This window comes from Scyliorhinus canicula, chromosome 5 (genome assembly GCF_902713615.1).
Source record: "Scyliorhinus canicula chromosome 5, sScyCan1.1, whole genome shotgun sequence".
NCBI classification, from domain to species: Eukaryota; Metazoa; Chordata; class Chondrichthyes; order Carcharhiniformes; family Scyliorhinidae; genus Scyliorhinus; species Scyliorhinus canicula.
In genome coordinates this window covers 117,374,480-117,392,472 of record NC_052150.1, presented here as the reverse complement: position 1 = coordinate 117,392,472, position 17,993 = coordinate 117,374,480, and the positions used below count along the sequence as shown (strand labels likewise).

Genomic DNA, 17,993 nt, shown 5'->3' with positions numbered 1-17,993 from the left:
GAACATATGGACATGGTTCGCAGGACTCGCTGCACAGCGCCCACACCTATTCTCCACCCCCTCAAAGAACCTGCTCATCAGGGCCAGTCATTCGCAGTGCCATTGCCAACGGCTCTATAGCCAGGGCAAACAGCAGTGGGGAAAGTGGGCACCCCTGCCTCGTCCCCCAGTGTAACATAAAATAATCTAATCTCACCCGGTTCGTCCGCAAACCTGCCATCGGTGCCTAATATAACAACCAGATCCAGTCCACAAAACCCTGCCCAAACCCAAACCTCCCCAGGACCTCCATATTCCCACTCCACTCAATAAAAGGCCTTCTCTGCGTCCATGGCCACAACCACCTCGACCTCCCGCCCCCTCTAGAGGCATCATGATGACATTAAGTAACCTCCTGATGTTGGTTGCCAGATGCCTCCCCTGAACAAACCCTGTCTGGCCCTGCCCCATTACCCCTGGGACATGGGTCTTCAATCCTCGAGGCCATGATCTTATCTAGTAGTCTGGCATCTACATTTAACAGGGAGATCGGTCTATATGACCCACATTGTTCCGGATCCTTATCTCGCTTTAAAATGAGGGAGATAGACACCTGCAACATCGTTGGGGGAGTTGTACTCAGCTCCTTTACCTCATTAAAAGCCCTCACCAACAGTGGTCCCAACACCCCTGAGAACTTCTTGTAGAATTCGACCAGGTACCCATCCGGACCCGGGGGGCTTATCCGATTGCATCATCTCCAGCCCATCCACTACTTCTACCAGCCCAATTGGGGGCCCCAGGCCCTCCACCAACTCCTCATCCACCTTAGAGAACTCCAACCATTCCAGAAACTGCCTCATCTCCTCTTCCCCGGCTGGGGGTTCAGACTCGTACAATTTATTATAGAAATCCCTAAACACCCCGTTCACCCCTGCCAAGTTCAAGACCATAGTCTCACCTGCGTCCTTAACTTTCCCAATCTCCTTTCCCACCTCCTGCTTCCACAATTGGTGAGCTAGCATCCTGCTCACCTCCTCATACTCATATACCGCCCCTCTAATCCCTTCTCAACTGCCCCACCGCCTTACCCGTAGATAATAGCCTGAACTCCATCTGCAACATCTGCCATTCCTTTCGCAGCTCCACCTCAGGGGCCTCTGTATATCTCCTGTCCACCTGCAGGATTTCCCCGCTAGCCTTTCTACCTCCGCCCGCTCCTTATGGCCCCGAATTTAAATAAACTCCCCCCTGACCACTGCCTTCAGTGCCTCCCAAACCGTTCCTGCCAAAACATCTCCCGTGTCATTAATCTCTACATAGTCTCGGATGGCCTTTGTTCACTCGTAGATCCACCCAGTGCGGGGCATGACCGATACCACGATTGCTGAATACCTCCCCCCGCCCAATGTCCTCCATTAACCCCCGGAGCTCCTTAGCTGTTGTCGACACCCTCCCCGACCTCTAGCTTGACCGGTCCAGTCTCGGATCCAGGAGCGTATTCAAGACACCTCCATAATTAACCGATGAGAGTACAAGTCAGGGATCCTTCCAAGCACCTGCCTCATAAATTCAACATCGCTCCAGTTTGGGACATCGATGTTTACTAACACCACCGGTATCCCTTCCAGTTTCACGCTCACCAAAACATACCTTCTCCCAGAGTCAGCCACTACACTTCCCACCTCAAACACCACCCGCATATCGATCAAAATCGCCACCCCCTTCGTTTTTGAGTCCAATCCCAAATTAAATACTTGCCCAATCCATCCCTTCTTCAGTCTAGTCTGGTCCCCCACCTTCAGGTGAGTCTCCTGTAGCATGGCCACATCCGCCTTTAATCTTTTTAAATGTGCGAACACACGGGCCCTCTTGACCGGCCCACTGAATCCTCACACATTCTACGTGATCAATATTAATCCCTCTTGGGCCAGCCTCCAACCCTCGTCCTGCACCTCCTGAATGAAATTAAATTAAATGAAAACAAAGGGGTTGAGGTGGGGTAGAGCTAATCATCTGATGTTCTTGAATTGGTGATCGCTTTGCTGAGCACCTTCAGTCTGTGTGCATTCAGGATCCTGACCTTCCTGTTGCTTGCCATTTTAACATAAGACCCTGTTCCCATACCCACATGTCTGTCCTTGGCCGGTTGCAATATTCCAGTGAACATAAACGCAAACTGGAGGAATAGCATATCATCTTCCAGTTAGGCATGCTAGTCCTCCGGTCTCAACATTGAATTAACAATTTCAGATGATTAGCTCTACCCTTCCTCAATCCCTCTACCCTTCCTCAATCCCTCTGCTTTCATTCCATTTTATTATAACTGTCTTTCACCTTTTATTTCTTTCTAATCTTTCGTTATATATATTCCCCCCCCACTCTTTCCCCTGATCTTATCCCCATTTCCTTACCTTTTCTTCCCTTTTCCTACTTTCCCTCCCCTTTTTCTAATTTTACCTCTCTCCCATCCATGTTCCCCCTCCCCCCCATATCCACATCATCATAGCATAGAATTTACAGTGCAGAAGGAGGCCATTCGGCCCATCGAGTCTGCACCGGCTCCCGGAAAAAGCACCCTACCCAAGGTCAACACCTCCACCCTATCCCCATAACCCAGTAACCCCACCCAACACTAAGGACAATTTTGGACACTAAGGGCAATTTATCATGGCCAATCCACCTAATCTGCACATCTTTGGACTGTGGGAGGAAACCGGAGCACCCGGAGGAAACCCACGCACACACGGGGACGATGTGCAGACTCCGCACAGACAGTGACCCAAGCCGGAAGCGAACCTTGGACCCTGGAGCTGTGAAGCAGTTGTGCTAACCACAATGCTACCGTGCTGCCCATGTGTCACAATTTACCCTCTGATTTTAGTTTATCTGCCATTTGGCCTTTCACACCTTTTATTCTCTCTGGGACTGCCATTATCCTCTTTTCCCTTGGTTTCTGCGGCTATGACTCATCTTTCATTCCCTCACACTACAGTATAAATTTCTCCCAGTTTCTATGCCTTTTAGCTTTGACAAAGGGTCATCTGGACTCAAAATATTAGCTCTTTTCTCTCCTTACAGATGCTGCCAGGCCTGCTGAGATTTTTCAGCATTTTCTCTTTTAATTTCAGATTCCAGCATCCGCAGTAATTTGCTTCTAAACAATGAAACCTGGAAGTGTACATATACATCATTTAAGGTGGAAGGACAAGTTAAGGCGGTTGATAAGGGGACCCAAGGCTTTAATACATCACAAGTGAAAATATGAGGAAGTCACGCTTTAATAAACTTTTATAAACACGGGTTAAATTTCAGCTGTAAAGTGTGTTCAATTTTAGGCACCCACAGTTTGGGATGGAAGTTAAGACCTATAGAGCGTGCAGAAGATATTAACTAGGATAGTACCGCAGTTTCAGAAAAGGTTTTAGGGTGGAGGTGTTCAAAAATCATGAATCGTTTGGATGGAGTAAATAAGATATTTCCAATAGCAAAAGGGTCAGGAACCAGAGGATACAAATTCAATTGGCAAAAGAATCAGAGGCAATATGAGGAAACATTTTTTTCTTAAAAAGTCAAGTTGCAATGATCTGGAATTCACTACCTGAAAAGGTTTTGGAAGAGGGTGCAATTTCATTCATTTCATTTCATTGTAACATTCGGATGGGAATTGGATAAATACCTGAAGGGAAACATTTAAAGGGCAAAAAGAGATGGTGATGGAAGGAGGTGGGGCTGAAATTGCTTGGACAGCTGTAATAACCCTGACTCACGGGGATGATCTAATTGAGCTCCCTGTGGGGCATTTGGAATATGAGCTCCCCTGTTTAGGGCTCGTGAACCAGTATTGGGGCCGGCATGATCAGTAGTCCAGGCTGGGTCATACCTGCTATATGCTGCATTGCAGCCTTTACAATTGTTTTCGTAAATAAAACTTTGTTGTTTAACCTTCTCGGGAATCCTGAAGATATTATAATAGCTCTACCAAAGTGCCCCTACAGGTGCAATGGGCTGAATGGCCCCCTACTGTGCCTTAACTTTCTTTGGTCTAATTCTTTTCTACATTTCTATGTAGCTTGAACATAATTCAGCAAGTGATCTCTTTTCAGCAGTTCGAATATCTGTGGTTTCTCCCCTTAAGCTTCTTTCCCCAGGTTCCCACCCCTACCCCCAATAAACTTTAGTAAAATTTCGATTTTTTTTTGTATATTCTTTCAGAGTTACACTTATTTACAGATGTCAGACTGATTGTGTTCCATTTTTGTTTCAAATTTCCAGCATCTGCATATTTTTATTAGTAAATATGACAATTGTTCAAGAATCCATTGAAAATTAATCAAGTGTATTTAACCCACGTCTTTCCATGTGTAACTGAAGCAAACTGTGGGTGAAGTAGCTTCGTAATTTCCTACCCTCTATATTTGTCTTTTCTAGCAGCAATAACGAAAAGCACTGACATGACGCTCAATCATTACACTTCCCAAAATTATTATATTACTTTGCTTTCATTCTTTTCTTTCACTGTTCAGCAAACCATTTACGCGAGTCACAGATCAATGATGCAGACAATAGTATTAATGGTATCTTATCAAAATAATACCAAGATCATAAACTATTCTTGCCAAATCACCAAAACATGTTACAAAAAAAATCGATTACCTTCCGCCATGTCCACCGTCTACAGAGTCTTGGCTACCAGCTTCACTGGGCGTGCTCACTGATTTCGAGGAGGGAGACATAGGGGTTGGGACTAAATAATGAAAATAACAGGCATCCCATGTTACTAATTGCAGTGGTTGCACTGATGGTGAGCAACATCAGACAAGAAACAAAAGAAGAAGAAAAAATTAAATAAGTGGGGAACATGGCAGAAAATGGAATTGAAATGGTAAAAGCCAAAAGCATAAAAGAAAAATTAAAAAAAGAAGGGAAGAAAGCCAAATGAATATTTAATTTTTGTTTTTTTTTGCAAAAATAATCACTCAAAATGAGTTTGGAATGTGCACATTGCAATCATATTAAAATGCAGCAGGGTTTCAACTGTCCCCATAACATTACTACTGTGAAACTATTCGAATCACACATGCAAATATTCTTAAAAAAAATTGTTATTTATTGCAATAATTTCAGAGTTCAATGCCAACATATAGGCAAACAGCAGAAGCTAAAAATAAATTTGTCAAAAACAAATATGAAACGAATTTTTCCATTATCAATTGATACAAGTCCCAAGATACAAAAATAACTTTAAATGAAAATTAGACAGAAATCTCTCACCCCACAGAAGCATTGAAAAAGGTCACCTCAATTATTCAAACGTTTAACATTACTGATGGCAATGATCATTTAATTCAATATCTTATAAATTGACAGATTCTCATGGTCAGCATTTCTTTCAAAGAGGCTGCAATTTTCTTTGTTTATGCAGAATAATATAGATTATAAATTGGGTCTAATGCATATGGATGCAAATATATTTAGTTAGAACAATAACATTTGTTCTAATATAATTTAAAAATCTGCTAACAGACCTCCACATCACAATTCCAAAATGCTTAATTTTATTCCAACCCATCTTAATGCAATTGTGAAAAAGCAGTCTGGTGATTCTTTGATTATCAAAGAAACATTTATTTGAAATTGCTACGTCCCACTTGCAGTTAAAGTAAATTTAAGGGGAGTGATAATAATGATTGCTCTTTTAAAAATCCAGCTCAGCCACTATGGACCGAGAGGCCTCATTTTCTGCTGCATAATTCCATAACTTAAAGCACTGCTCCATTTTGCATTTATAAAGGCTTCTGACAAAGTATATCATCATATTATGGTGAACAGATTTTCCGAATTGCAGCTGAAACCCCATCAGAAAATACACAACTATATGTGTATTTATCCGTAGATCACGTCTCTGGATATTTGTAAAGGCAAAGAAAAACAAGGATGATCATGGCCGAAAACTATGAACTAGATCAAAAAAAATTTGAAGAAATAACTGAACAAAACATAACTGAACACAAAACATACATTGCAATGGTACTCTTGGTATGAACAGAAAATCAGCTAAAACATCAATGCATTTAGAAAAATAGGTCAACATAATGATCTCTTCAGCCACCTACTTAGCCATTTTAACATATTAACATTTGTTTAATATATCTGATCATAGAAGTTCATCTAAAACTGGAATTATTGTATAGCTTTAATACTGTGCTGAAGATATTCAGATCCAAATTTTGCAGGTTGAGCTCAAAGTTAGATCACAAACTAGATCAAGTACTTGTGATCTGATTTTGAACAAATAGAATCAATATTTCTTTCCACCAACCCATTCAAAATAAGTTGCGGCTTATCTTGCTACCCTGCAGCTTTTTAACAATTTTAACTGCAACTGCATTGATAAGAATTTTTTTCAGAAGGCTACATGAAAAAGGGCACAAATGACAGCAAGAAAAACAGATGCCATTAAATGCAGGACATGCAGTGCAGCAAGAACCTCTATTCAAAAGCAATATTGATTTTTCTATAAGAATGTAACACTTGGGATTTGATTTTTTTTGTTCACTTTTAAAAGATCTTTTATTATTCAGTGGAATTTTTAATTTCCAAATAATTTATTTGATCAGTACACACCTCAATATGGAAGTATGTCTGTAATTTTAAAAATAGGGATGCCCAGAAGTGCCCAGCCACTTTGAAAATACGTTCCCTCCCTAATTTCTATCCAAAGGCTAATGACTTTTATTACACGGGATGATTTGAAAAGCCAAGAGTGGGCACAAAAGGAAATCTGGTTGGATAAATGGGCTCCAAACACAGTACCACAGTGGTGGGACACGACATGTATGAATGTTAGTATTCAACTGCAGTACTGTGGGGGAAGAAAAGGAGTCGAGGAAGAAAGGCTAATCATGCCACAAGTTCACTCATCCTTATGCAAGCTCTGCTTCACAGCAGAATTGGCAGGGGCTGGAGATGGCTTCGGCCCATATTCATTGGCACAGAACAATCAATAAAAATGGACCCGAAAGATTAAATCTGAAATTGGAAAACTGCAGAAAACTTAATACTAAGCAGCCGAGAAATTCTCTTCTACTAGATGCTGCCTGGCCCACTGAGTATATCTCACATTTTCTGTTTTTATTTGAGATGTCCAGCATCAGTAGCATTTTGCTTTTGAATAAAAATGTTTAAGGTAACTTCCAGTTTTGTTCTGTTGTTTGATAATTCTTAAATTACAAATGAATCAATTGCATTCTATCAATATGGCCTTACAGTCTATTACCTATTGTCAATTCTCTTCCAACAAATCTAAGCTCGTAAATTTTAATTTGGCTGAGAGAATAGTTTCTTTGAATACAAATGTTGATATTTTCCAATTTTCTTTTATTGCCTCTCCCAGTTCATTCCGATTTTAATTCCCTCCTTTTGTAGAAAATTTGTCAAGTTCTATTCTTAGTATTTATTTTTCCCTTCCTCAAATTTCTCGGCTGCTTAGTATTAAGTTTTCTGCAGTTTTCCAATTTCAGAATTTTCATTTCCAAATTCTGCAGTTAACCATTAAAATTCCAATGGACAGTATCACTTTCCAATCAGTAGGTTCACTTTTCAATTGAGCTGCAAAATGAGATATTGCAACCTCTTTTTTTAAAAAAAGGTACTTACACCCATCCAAAAGCACATTAAATTGAGTTTATTTAGTTCTGATTTCTATTTCTTCCTTCGTCTCTCTCCCCAAGTTTTATATTCTGTTTTTCCACTTTATAAAAGGTGTGTGCTGGAAAAAAATGTAAACTTTTTTTGTACAAAAAAATTACCAATGTGGGAAATGTCCAAAGAGATAAAGCTCCATGTCCTTTAGAGATTTAGACAAAAATATATGTTTTGAGTCAGGAATAGAGAAGCAAAATCAGAAACTGCTAGGAACCAAGTGAGTTGGCATATAACCCCTGCTCACTTAAAAATGGAAAAATGGCCAGATAAACATTTTTTTTAATTTCAACTTATTATAAAGCAGATTGAAAAAGCTTTCACTTATGTTAAGAAAGATAACCATGGAAAAATATTAAAATGGTCATACGGCATTTTGCCTTTTACTGCCTTATGATTTTGCACAGCAGAACAAATGCCAGATTTAACAAGACCACATGACATAAAGCAGTGACTAGACTCCTTACCTAATGCTGGCTCTGGTGCTATGCCAATGCTCTGTAGCAAAGCCTCGGTCTCTCTTCGCTTGCGGTCAAGATCAGAGTCCTCAGGGGGCGGTTCCTTTTTCTGTTGCATTTCAGCCTGAAAGAATAACAGGAAGCTCAATTAAGCTGGCTTTCGATAGAAAATATGATTTTTCCCCTCATGTCTGGAATAAATTCCATATTCAACTACAGAATAGAATAATGAGGTAAATATAAAGCATTAAATAAATGTTATAGCACACCATATTCACAACTGCTGTGCACAACATTCATTGATGTAAAAATATGAACAGAGGTTAAAGGAGTTTTCTCCAGGACCTGATAATGGCAAATGGCAAATCCCTGATTTTCTTTATTTCAAGGTGCTAAGCAAGTTTCCCCCATTTGGATTTTCTGCATAACCTTGTTGCATCAGTAGTTTGGGGTTTGACTTGTTATGCTAATAGTTATTCATATTGCTATTCAGAAAATATCCACATAGCTACAAATATTACATTAACCTCATCAATAATGCAGATTATTTTATTTTGCAACCCAACAAACTAGATTAATGAATGACCAGGGGTGTGACAAAATTTAAATCCATTGTTATTTAGGAATAGAGTAAAGCTGAGTCCAGAACTGGGGGTCAGAATGAATGAAGGCAGAGTGTAGATGAGCAGTAAGATTGGTTCTGAGGCTGGAAAGAACAGGGGGGGGGGGGGGGGGGGGGGGGGGGGGGGGGAGGCTGGATATGTTAATTAATTCTGGCTACCTATATATCCTTTTAAGAAAATTTATTCAAAGCAATATATATCCAATAATGAAATGAGCTCCTATACAGCAGAAATACAGACCATTCAACATACTTTGAAGACAAGACAGGATCAGGCTATTCAATGGTGCACAAAACTCACAACCTAACTGATGTGCTTCTTAAAGAAACTATTTCTGAATTATTTTGCAGGCTGGATTTTAAACTGGAATGCTATGCAGACAATTGTGGTTTTCTTCATAATGTAGTCGTGAGCCCCCTTAAGGGGTGGGGTTTGAGGGTCATGTGGTTGGGGGGGGTTGTTGGGTTACGGGTATAGGGTGGATACGTGGGTTTGAGTAGGGTGATCATTGCTCGGCACAACATCGAGGGCTGAAGGGCCTGTTCTGTGCTGTACTGTTCTATGTTCTATGTGGACTGTTCAGCCAATCGTGCCAAGTAGCACAAATCTTGGGGCTGAGGCAGGCGAGAAACTGTAGTCAAAGTCATCGGTAACATCATCATCATTCTCTGTACATAGTTCTACAGTTATTCTGCTTGGTGGTCGCCACTCCCTCCAAGATACTACATTTGACGACGAGGATCAACGGAGCGCTTTTCATTAGCTATGGAGAATGACAGAGCAGACCTTGTGTAGAAGTTGTTCGAAGCATGTTTATTCAGCAGTCAGTGAGCTATCATAGTGCCTCTATTTTGAAAGCTTGAGCCATTCAACCCCAATTCGGAGGATTGGGTTCAATACGTTGAACACCGGCAATATTTCTTCTCAGCAGATTAAATTGGGATTGGAGGGGTGGGTGAGATGGAAAAAGCAGTTGGTAATACTGTTAACAGCCTGTGGTGTCCAGATCTACAAGTTGATAAGGAGCTTGACTTCTCTAGACACCCCAACGCTTAAACCTTTGAACAACTCTTGGAAATAGTAAGAGGGCACAATGGCATTATCACCCAAAGTCCTCAGTGACCATGCAGCGATATAAATTCAATTCAATGGAAAAATAGCAGTTTTTGTGGTATGATTGAGGCAAATGGCTGAGCATTGTGAATTTGGGTCTGTCCTTAATGAGATGTTGAGAGACTAGTTAGTGTGTAGGGTGAATAATACTGCCATGCAGAAGAAACTGTTGGAAGAAACAGAAATAACTCTAAAGATGACATTGGAAATTGCCCTTGTGTAGTGTAGTGTGGTAGAGATGGGCTGAATGGCCTTCTGCAATGTAGATTCTATGAAGGCTTGAACTCAAGTCAGTGAACTAATAACAACTGTATACACTACAGAGCAAGGATATAAGGTCTCGACTCCCAGGCCCGAAATTCTGATTGCTAGAGCAAGTCTCGGCAAGTCTCCAACCCATTGGACCAGTGGGTCATATGACCCTTTCAAGGAAACACCTCTTAATGGGGGCTATGACACCACATCTTACACTGGAAAGTGCAGAAAAAAGGTGTGTTAGAACTTCAAAGTGTACAAGCTGGTGTACAAGCTGGTGAGGTCCACCTAGTTTGGAGGGATGTGGGTGCAAGAGTTTAATGAACAAACTACAGAACCAGAGAGAGTGCAGAGGTGTAGGAGATACAGTTTATAAACCAAGAATGGTGAAGAATGCTATTGGTGTGGGGAACCCACCCCCAGGATAAGCGTAGGTCTAGGGAAGCTGTGTATTAAACCTACGGCAAGAAGAGGCATAGAAGAAGCAAGTGCAAGGCTGAACAGGACCTGCTTGGCTTTAAAAAGAAAATCTGGTTCAAGTGCACAGCATAGACTGTAATTCAGAAGGAGGACTAGATGTAGGGACTAGGGGAAACTCTGGATGTTGAACTGTACAATTTAATGGGGACGTTCAAGGCAGACCTGCAAAGATGGGATGGTCTCCCACTATCTCTGGCAGGCCAAGTACAATCAGTTATGAATATTTTGCTGAGATTTTTATTTCTATTCCAGTGCCTCCCGATGTTCCTTCCAAAAGCGTTTTTTCAGAGGGATTGACCGGCTTGTGACTGGGTTTATTTGGATGGTCAAGGATCAGGAGGGTGGTGCTGCAAAGGGAGGCAGACAAAAGCAGGGGCTTGACCTTGTGGTGATATGCCTGGAAGCAATATCATAGATGGATGGTGTGTGACCTCCAACCAGTAGATGGTGGTGCAGCCACACCATGCGGTCTCCAGACCGTGGTCATGTGACCAGGGACTCCCATGTAAGTGGAGACACATTTAACCATCATCAGATGATGAATAGAGGAAATGGTATAAAGACATATACGTGAACGGTCGTGTGAGGTCATCCATTTCAATTTGGATGACGTGGAATTTATGAGGCGAGTGCTGGGGAAGATTCCAGACCTGAAATCTCATCGGCTGATTATGGGGGTGGACATTAATATGGTCCCGGATCCGAGATTGGAACGGTCAAGCTCGACGTCGGGGTGGGTGTCAGTTACAGCCAAGGGGCTTCGGGGTTATTGGAGCACATGGGGAGGGTGGATCCGTGGAGATTTGGGAGACCAAGGGTGAAGGACGAGGGCAAAAGAATTTTCATTTTACTCCCATGTGCAACAGGTGTACTCCCGAATAGATTTTCTCATGGGGGATCAGACGTTGTTGGCTGGTGTGGTGGATGTCGAATATTCAGCAATAGTGGTGTCTGACTATGCCCGAGTGAGCGGGAAAGCAGTGGTCAGAGGGGGAGATTTTTTATGATTTGAGCACACAGGGAAAAGGCAGAGCGGGTGGAGATAGAAATGCTAGTGGAGGAAATCCTGCAGGTGGACAGGAGGAAGGGCTGTTAAAGAAACGCCAGAGGCTGCAAATGGAATTTGGGTTGTTAACCATGGGTAAGGCAGTAGGGCAGTTGAGAAGCGTGAGAGGGCTGGTATAGGAGTATGGTAGGAAAGCAAGCAGGATGTTAGCGCACCAGTTGAGGAAGCAGAAGACGGCGAGAGAAATTGGGAAAGTGAAGGACACAGGACGGAACACGGTCTTGGACCCGGCAGGGGTGAATAGGGTGTTTAGGGAGTTTTATAGCAAATTGTACAAGTCAGAATCCTCTGCCAGGGAGGAGGGGATGAGGAGGTTTTTGGGAGGGTTGGAGTTCCCGAAGGTTGATGAGGAGCTGGTGGAAGGCTTGGGGGACCCAATTGGGCTTGTAGATGTGGTAGAGGGAGTTGGAAGTGAATGCAATAGGTTAGACCCCAGGACCCGATTGGACACCTGGTGGAATTTTATAAGAAGTTCTCGGGGGTGTTAGGACCGCTGTTGGTAAGGGTCTTCAATGAAGCAAAGGAGTTGGAAGTGCTCTGCCCGACATTGTCACGGGCGTCAATTTCCCTCATTTTAAAACGGGATAAGGATCCAGCAAATTGTGGGTCGTATAGGCCGATCTCCCTGTTAAATGTGGATGTCAAACTAATGGCGAAGATCATGGCCACTAGGATAGAGGACTGTGTCCCAGGGTAATTATGGAGGACCAGACGGGGTTTGTTAAGGGACGACACTTGGTGACCAACGTTAGGAGGTTGCTTAATGTAATCATGATGCCTCCAGAGGGGCACAAGTTTGAGGTTGTGGTGGCCATGGATGCAGAGAAGGCCTTTGATCGGGTGGAGTGGAAATACTTATGGGAGGTCATGGGGCTGTTTGGGTTTGGGCAGGGATCTGTGGATTGGGTTTGGTTGCTAAACCAGGCACCAGTGGCAAGTGTGCGGACAAATCGGGTGAGATCACATTGTACCGGGGAACGAGGCAGGGAAGTCCACTTTTCCCACTGTTGTTTGCCTTGACTCTAGAGCCGTTGGCATTGAGAGCGTCGTGGGTCTGGCAGGGGATACTATGGGGGAGGGGGGGTGGAACACAGGGTCTTGCTCTACGCTGGCTATCTGCTTCTGTACATATCGGACCGGCTGGGGGAATTGGAGGGATTATGGGGATATTAGAGGAATTGAGCGATTTTCAGGAGACAAATTGAATATGGGTAAGAGAGGTCTTTGCCAGGGGCAGGAGAAGAGACTAATTGAGATGCCATTCAAGGTGGTGGGAAGTAGCTTTCAATATTTGGGTATCCAGGAGTGGAAACAGCTGCATAAACTGAATTTGGGGCGACTGGTTGAACAGATGAAGGGGGACTTTCGGAGGTGGGATGCGCTTCCATCGTCATTGATGGGGCGGGTACGGACAGTTAAAATGATGTCTTCCCGAGGTCTTTGTTTTTTTCCAGAATATCCCAATTTTTATTCCCAAGGTGTTCTTCAAAAGGTGAATGCAGAGATCTCGGGATTTGTTTGGGCGGGGGAAACCCCACCGATGAAAAAGGTGCTGCTGGAGCAGGGGGGCAGGCCCCCCCGAATTGTATTAACTACTACTGGGCGGTGAACATTGCGATGGTCAGGAAGTGGGTAGAGGGGGCGGGGTTGGTATGGGATCGGGTGGAGGCGGCTTCATGTAAGGACACAAGTTTGGGGGCATTGTTAACGGCACCTCTGCCATTCTCGCCGGCTCGGTACTCCACAAGCCCAGTAGCAGTGGCAGCCCTGAGGGCGAGGGGACAGTGGAGGCAGCACCCGGGGTTAGAGGGGGTGTCAGTGTGGGCAACGATATGTGGGGCGAGGGCGCCTAATCGCCTGGGGGCGCCTAAAATCCCGCCCCTGCCGTGGCAGAGATTCTCCGCCACCCGAGAAGTGGCGGGGGCAGGAATCTCGCCACTCCGATCGGAGAGGCCCCTGCGGCGATTCTCAGGCCCGGATGGGCCGAAGTCCAGCCGCTGGGAGGCCTCTCCCGTCGCCGAGGTTTAAACCACCTCTGGAACGGCGGGCTCAGCGGCGTGAGCAGGCCCCCGGTGTCCTGGGGGGGGGCAATCGAACTCCGGGGGGTGCCCCCACGGTGGCCTGGCCCGCGATCGGGGCCCCCCTCAGAGTCCGGGCCAGTGCCCTGGCTGCACTAGTTTCTTCCACGTCCGCCACGGCCTTCGCCATGGCGGAAGCGGAAGAGAACCCCACATCGCGCATGCGCCACTGACATCACTGCCGGCGCATGTGCGGACCGGCGAAAGCCTTTCGGCCAGCCCCGCTGCCGGGGGCGCCGGTTTTTTTGCGCCGGTCTTCTGGTGGCAACCGCTCCGGCGCGGGGCTGGCCCCCAAAGGTGGGGAGAATTCCCCACCTTTGGGGAGGCGCGACCCCTGAGTGGTTGGCGCCACTCCCCTACTCCGGATCCCTCCGTCACGCCGGGTAGGGAAGAATGCCGCCCGTGATAACCACTGGTTCACTCCGGGGAGGGGCTGTTCCGGAGATGTTCCGGAGGTGGCAGCGGGCAGGGATCGAGAGATTTGGGGACCTCTTTACTGATAAGGGTTCCCGAACCTGGAAGAGCTGGAGGAGGAGTTTGAGTTGCCAGGGGGAATGGTTTCCGGTATCTGCAAGATGAGGGATTTTGTGCGGAGGCGGGTTTCGACCTTCCTGCACCTGCTGCCTCAGGGGCCAAGGGTAAGGTGGAGTTGAGAACAGGAGTAGGAGAGGGGAAAGTCTCTGGAATCTATAAGGAGCTGATGGAGTGGGTGGGAGCCACGATATGGACGCGAGGCTTACAAATTGCATGAAGGGGTTGGAAAGGTGGGAGATTTTATTTCCAGGTCAGTTTGCTTGCCTGGGGGAGCTGAAGGAGAGCTTACTGATGCTGACGGGTTCAGATATCTCCAGGTGCGTAGCTGGGTCAAGAAGTATTTTGCTTCCTTCCCAGTGAAGCAGCCTTCTACCTTGCTCAAGCGGATTGTGTGTTGCTCATGGTCAGAGGCGGCCAGTACGTAAAGCGTATACCAGCAGACAGTGTGGGAGGAGATGGGCTCATTGAGGGAGTGAAAAAAACACCAGAGATGGTACTGGAAGACTCTGCAAAATGAAGCCTTTAGAGAAGTGAAGCAAGCTGTGTAGTCGTCGTACCATTTAGTCCATTTCAACCCTTCCAAATAAATAATTTTCACTTGTGATGTATCTCCTTATGGAATTGGAGCTGGCTTGTCACATAAAATGGAGGGCAGGTTAAAAAGCCCATCGACTACTCAAGGACACAAACTAATGCAGAAAAGACATTCTCACAGATCGAGAAAGAGGGGTTGGCCATCACCTTTGGGATAAAGAAATTCCACCGATATGTTTACAGTCAACATTACACCGTAATTACTGATCATAAACCCATGCTAGGTTTATTTAGAGAAGGTATTCCTCCAATAGCGTCTGCAAGGATCTCGTGTTGGGTTTTATTGATGACCACTTATGAATTATACTTTTCAGCACAGGCTGGGGTCACAAATATCAAATGCGCATGCCATGAGCGTCTCCATTACCCGAAAGTATGCCACCCCCACCAGCGCCACAAGAACTTGTCCTTGCCTTGAATTTCCTTGACACACTACCCGTGTCATCACAACATATCAAATACTGGACGCAGAAGGATCCAATATTGGTCAGAAACCAAAGACAAAATGCTGGAAAATCTCAGCAGGTCTGGCAGCATCTGTAGGGAGAGCAAAAACGGGCAGTACGGTAGCATAGTGGATAGCACTGTGGCTTCTCAGCGCCAGGGCAACAGGTTCGATTCCCCGCTGGGTCACTGTCTGTGCGGAGTCTGCACGTTCTCTCCGTGTCTGCGTGGGTTTCCTCCGGGTGCTCCGGTTTCCTCCCACAGTCCAAAGACGTGCAGGTTAGGTGGATTGGCCATGATAAATTGCCCTTAGAGACCAAAAAGGTTAGGAGGGTTTATGGGTTACAGGGATATGGTGGAAGTGGGGGCTTAAGTGGGTCGGTGCACACTCGATGGGCCGAGTGGCCTCCTTCTGCACTGTATGTTCTATGTTCTAAAAAGCTAACGTCGAGTCCAAATGACCCTTTTTCAAAGCTAAAAGGCAGAGAAAGTGGGAAACATCTATACTGTGGAGTGAGCATGAAAGATAAAAACTTCCTGAGATTTTCCAGCATTTTCTCTTTGGTTTCAGATTCCAGCATCCACAGTAATTTGCTTTTACCCAATATTGTCCAGAGTTAAGCATATGGTTCTCCCTGACTGGCATTACCAGGGAATGTCTGAATAGCTAAAACCCTTTCAAGGAAGAATGAACTGAGCTGCAAAGTCCCACACCTGGCAGGAAGTTGTTATTGGAGGAACTACACAGCGTCCACCCAGGGATGTCCAAAATTAAAATGTTGGCTTGCAGCTATATGTGGTGGCCCAGGTTAGATGCAGACATAGAAAGCATGGTTAAAAACTGCGACCAGTGGCAGGTATAACAAAAGTTCCCGCCAGCAAGCCCAATGCACCATTGGCAGTGGCCAGATAGGCCATGGGTAGACTCCACAATTATTTTGTAGGCTCATTCATGGGCACCATGTTCCTACTTATAGGGGACTCAAAGTAACTAGACATGCATGAAATGAAGTCCATGACTGATGTGCCAACAGTGGAAAAGTGGTTTGCCGGAAGTATGGTTTCAGAAAATGGGACAGCTTTAACCAACAAGGAGTTCCAGCACTTCATGCTATCAAATGGCATTAGGCATATGCTTACCACACCATACGACCCCTATTCGAATGGATTGGCAGAGAGGGCTGTGCCAACTTTTAAAGCAGCCATAAAAAATTAACCACCAGCATCCCTGCGGACCAAATTAGCATGTTTTTTTTTATTACCTATATAGAGACTTCCCCACACGACCACCAGAGTAATTCCTGCCGAGTTGTTGATAAGGTGGACATATTCAGACCAGAGGCTGGATTCTCCGCAGCCCCACGCCGAAATCGCATTCGGCACGGGGGCGAAGAATCCCTGTTTAGGCAGGAATTGTGGCCCGTGACGCGGCTGGGGGGCCATTGACAGAGGCGCCCTCCCCCGTAGTTCTCCAGGCAAAATTGGCCCAGTTCCCAACGGCGTGGTTCTAACCACATATTGGCTGCTGGGAACCTCGGGTGGTGGCTGCGGACTCAGTACGCGGTGCCCTTGTGGGGGAAAACGAGCAAGGGGGGCCTCATTGGCGGCCAGGGCAGCGATCAGATGGCTCAGATCGGCGGGCGCACGCCATCTCGGAGCAGAAGCTGCAAGAAGCACTCAGGGGCCCTGCCAGCCCCTGCAAGGTAGGAGAATAGCTGTAGATTTTTCTGAGGAAAGTCAAGAGTGAAACTCCAGCGTTTTTACAATGGCTTGGGGACATAGCCCCATTTTTGGAGAATCCAGCCCCAGGTATTTACAAATTTGGCAGGGAGGGTGGAGGCAAAGCAAAGCAGAGTGTACATGATTCAACAAATTCTGAGAGAACACTCAAAGCGGGCGATCTACTAAATGCCGAAAACTTTGGGACCGGTCAAAGTTGGGTTACAGGTTTCTTGTAGCCGGCACAGGCCCGATATCGTATGCAGTCAAAGTTCAAGATAAAAAACTGAAAAAGCATGTTGATAACTTTGAGAGGAAGGGAATCACCTACAGAACCATGTTCCGAGTATGCCCACCAGTGATGATGTGGTTGAAAGCAGTATGAAAACAAGTCAGCTGGAGGAAGGGTCGGGTAGTGCTCCTGTGAGAACTGGAAAAGGTGCACTGATAAACCTTTATAAGATAGAAGTGAAACAGAATCTGCCCCTTCTACTAAGCTCCCGTCATTCCAAAATGGAGAAGAAATACCCTGAGAGACTGACTTTATAAATGGAATGTGCTAAAGAATTCCTTTACGGTGTTGTAACATAAATAGTTTAACTATTGTTCGTATAGGTTAATAAGGGAATTAAAGGGGGAGGGACAATATAGCAAACTCCTTTAATGGGCAGGGTTCATGATCGTCAGACCCATTCAGCCAATTGGGCCGCAGAGCAGAAATCCTGCGGATGAGGCAGGTTCTTCAGGTAGTCTTGGAACTGGAGTCCAAGTCATCATGATCATTCTCTGGACACATCGTTATTCTGTTAATAAACAGTTCGACAGTTACTCTGCTTGACAGTTGCCACTCCTTTCAAGATACTGTACATAAGAGCAACCCAGACAGGTTAAGCTGCCACAAAATATAATTTTGCATTCCACAAATTTGGAATGAAGACAATCAATC

The 17,993-nt window shown here is 45.1% G+C and overlaps 1 protein-coding gene across 3 annotated transcripts in view; it reads right to left on the bottom strand.

The window, feature by feature from the left end:
- The window catches only part of LOC119966203 (cytoplasmic dynein 1 intermediate chain 1), a 377,588-nt gene that overhangs the window by 307,950 nt on the left and 51,645 nt on the right, over window positions 1–17,993 (bottom strand). For 2 of the 3 annotated variants that reach the window (XM_038797532.1, XM_038797533.1), the window contains exons 3-4: window positions 8,151–8,265; window positions 4,636–4,777 (exon numbers count right to left, since the gene is read on the bottom strand). In XM_038797532.1, coding sequence (XP_038653460.1) covers window positions 4,636–4,777; window positions 8,151–8,265 — 257 coding nt within the window. The remainder of the gene's footprint in view (window positions 1–4,635; window positions 4,778–8,150; window positions 8,266–17,993) is intronic. The other variant, XM_038797534.1, reaches the window with a different exon arrangement.